The sequence below is a fragment of the Malurus melanocephalus genome, unplaced genomic scaffold, assembly GCF_030028575.1.
Source record: "Malurus melanocephalus ecotype Western Australia unplaced genomic scaffold, MMel_1.1 scaffold_225, whole genome shotgun sequence".
NCBI classification, from domain to species: Eukaryota; Metazoa; Chordata; class Aves; order Passeriformes; family Maluridae; genus Malurus; species Malurus melanocephalus.
Window position 1 is genome coordinate 1,189,198 of NW_026623457.1, and position 2,813 is coordinate 1,192,010.

General features: G+C 58.6%; 1 protein-coding gene across 1 annotated transcript in view; it reads left to right on the forward strand.

Moving 5' to 3' along the window:
• Window positions 1-1,735: 1,735 nt before the first annotated feature.
• The window catches only part of NKX3-2 (NK3 homeobox 2), a 3,752-nt gene continuing 2,674 nt past the window's right edge, over window positions 1,736-2,813 (forward strand). Inside the window, exon 1 of the mRNA XM_057374466.1 lies at window positions 1,736-1,807. Within this exon, the coding sequence (XP_057230449.1) occupies window positions 1,736-1,807 (72 nt within the window). The remainder of the gene's footprint in view (window positions 1,808-2,813) is intronic.

Sequence of the window (2,813 nt, forward strand, 5' to 3'; positions counted from 1 at the left end):
GGGCTCCCGGGATAGCGAGCCGGGATCTCGGGATAGCGAGCCGGGATCTCGGGATAGCGAGCCGGGATCTCGGGATAGCGAGCCGGGGGCTCCGGTGGGCGCGGGGAGAGGCAGCTGTGGGGCATGGCGAGGTCTGGGCTTTCCCCGCTGCAAAGTAATGCACGTCGGTGAAAGGGCCGAGCTGTGTATTATGGTATGTTACGATGTATTGAGGCTTTCGGCCGCTTCCAGGCGGSGAGGAATGGGAGATGCGGAGCCCTTGCCAGGGATGGAGGCACGGTGGGAATCGTGCCCCCGCAGACATCCCCGTTTCAGGCGCTGCCCTGCCTCTCGACTGCCCGCATCGCTGCGTCCTCCTGTCCCCTGCGAGCCTTTTTCATGGAGCAGACTTTGTCCCCGGTTTCTCCCGCACACTGAGAGCGGCCRGGCCCCCGTGCCCCCCGGTGCTGCCCCGGCAGAGTGCGGCCGGGAGCGGCTGCCAGCCCCACACCCGGGCGGCCAGCGCGGTGCGCAGCCGGACCGCCGCTCTCCCCCATCCCTCCCTCCTTCCTCTCCTCCCTCCCGCTGCCCGTCTCCTCGGCGGGGTTGGGGGCCGGGCGAGGCGGGACCACCCAGCTGGCCCCCGGCCGCCACGGCCCCGGCCCGCCGACCCTGCCCGGCCTCCCTCCGCCGCTTCCCCGCGCCTTACCCCCGCTGCCGCTCGCTCTCCTCTCGGCCTCTTCCCCAGACACTTCCTCCCCCAAACTGAGGTTTTCTCTTCGGAAAGAGGGTGCAGAAGTCTTCCGAGAGGCGGGGGAGAAAAAAAAAAAAAATAAGAACGAAAAAAAGAAAAGGAGGTGTGTGTCCGGGGAGGGGGGAGCTGAGTGAAATAGCAAAGAATTAACAGCCGCTGGCACTTTCAACAGCTTGGGCACGAAACCCTGCAAATCGGGATCTTCGTGGGCTGGAAAGTCCCCGGGCCGGAGCTCGGAGGTAGGCTGCACCGGGAGCGCGGCTCRTCCTCCCCGCCGCTCCCCGGCAGCCGCCCGTTTTACCTCGCTCTCTGCGCTCTGCCGCACCTGAGCACAGCCCGACCAAAGAGACTCCCTGTCCGGAACTCCCCGTCTCTGCTGTGCCTCGAGCTCTTTCAGGCCGCCAGCCCAAACCACGACYCTCACCACCCGCACCTCCAGCCTCTCCCCTTGGAAGCGCGGAGCCTTTCCTCTGTCCCCGCGTCTGAGGCCACGGACCTCTTCTGACATCCCARATTTCATCTSTTGACTGTTAAGCAGCCTTTAAAATACTCATACATGGCACCCTTSCTAGCMTCCTAGTTATCTTCTCGTAAGTGGATTTCTCGCAKCTTGCCTAGCTGCTTCTTGTTTACCTCCAGCTCTTAAAAATTCCCCTTTGGWTATTTTCTTAGTGTATTGTGACACAAAAAWTTTCGGTARCAAAGCGATGGCTTTCATGGGAAATGTCTAGGTAAAAGGTGAGTSTAAGCAAAGTGATTAAAACGGTCCGAATTTGTTCAGAAAGATAAAGCTAGTTCTCACTTAGTCACGGAAAGGTGCTCTCCAGTCTCGTGCTGTGTATGAAAGAGGGATTATTTATTTTATCGACTTATTTTTTGGATAAGAATTATGTTTGAAAACATTTAATTCRTGCCATTTAATTTAAGTCGTTGATAATAAATTATGGTCACTTCGTAGTCTACTGCAAAAAGACTCTTACGTCTGTGAGATCAAGTACGGAGATGTCGGTGGTGGCCATAAGCCTGTGGATGACACCCGGGCAATTTAGTCCATGGAACAAAACGGGTTTGCGGGTATCTTTTCTATATGCTTTAGCTCCGTCTGTTGCCGCGTTCTCGCAGCACCAAACACCCATGTCCGTGAAACGCAGAAGTTTCATTTCTCGTGTACCTGCTTGATACCCTTGCCGGCATTTTTATAAGCTCCGAGAATGCCAATAACATTTGAAAAAGAGAAAAGCGTGATACGTGTTTTGGCACCGAGTCGCATGTGTACAATTCACGCGCGTGCAATAATTTCCAAAAGCTTCTTGTGTATGGCCGTTTTCTTTTAGGGAAAGCATCGTTTAGGGAAAAGAGTTTAATCTGCGAGAAATTGCTTTCCTAATACGGGCTTTAAAAGCCCCATGGACAGAAGACCGTATTTAATATAAACCCGACCATGTTTTTAAACAAACGCAATAGTAAAAAGCGAGTTTTCCAAAACCGGCCGTGGCTGTTTTGCGTTTACCCCGACAGCGAAGGAAGGCCGGGGGCTTGGACGCTCACCCAGCCGCTCGCACAGCCCCGCACCGGCGAGGCTTCTCGGTCCCCGACAGACTCCAAATAAGCGAGTTCCGAGGCTCTTCCCCAGCATCACGCAGCAATGCGCGCCRGACTGCGGTGCTGGTCCCGTCCCTGCGACTTTTCCCGTCGGGACAGACCCTTTCCCCGGCGCCAAGCTKCAGGGCTCTGCTGAGGCGCGGCGAAGGAGGAAACGCCCGAAACACCTCTGAACTATGATCCCACACTCTCCAGGTGGAAGCCGCCACTTTCTGCCATGGAGAGGGACTGTCCATTCGAGGGTGTCCTCGGCCACGGGCGGCGGGAGCGCCCCGCGGGCCATGAGGGGTTAAGAGCGGCGCGCCCCGGCGCGCGCCCCGCGGAGCCGCATCGCCCCGCGGCGGGAGCCAATGGGCGGGCGGGGCGCGCGGGGGCTGCCCAATGGGAGGGCGCGGGGCCGGCGCTGTCAGCGGCCGTGAGGGATGGCAGCGCCGCCGGCAGAAAAAGCGGAGGGCGGGCGGGGGCGGGACAGAGCGGG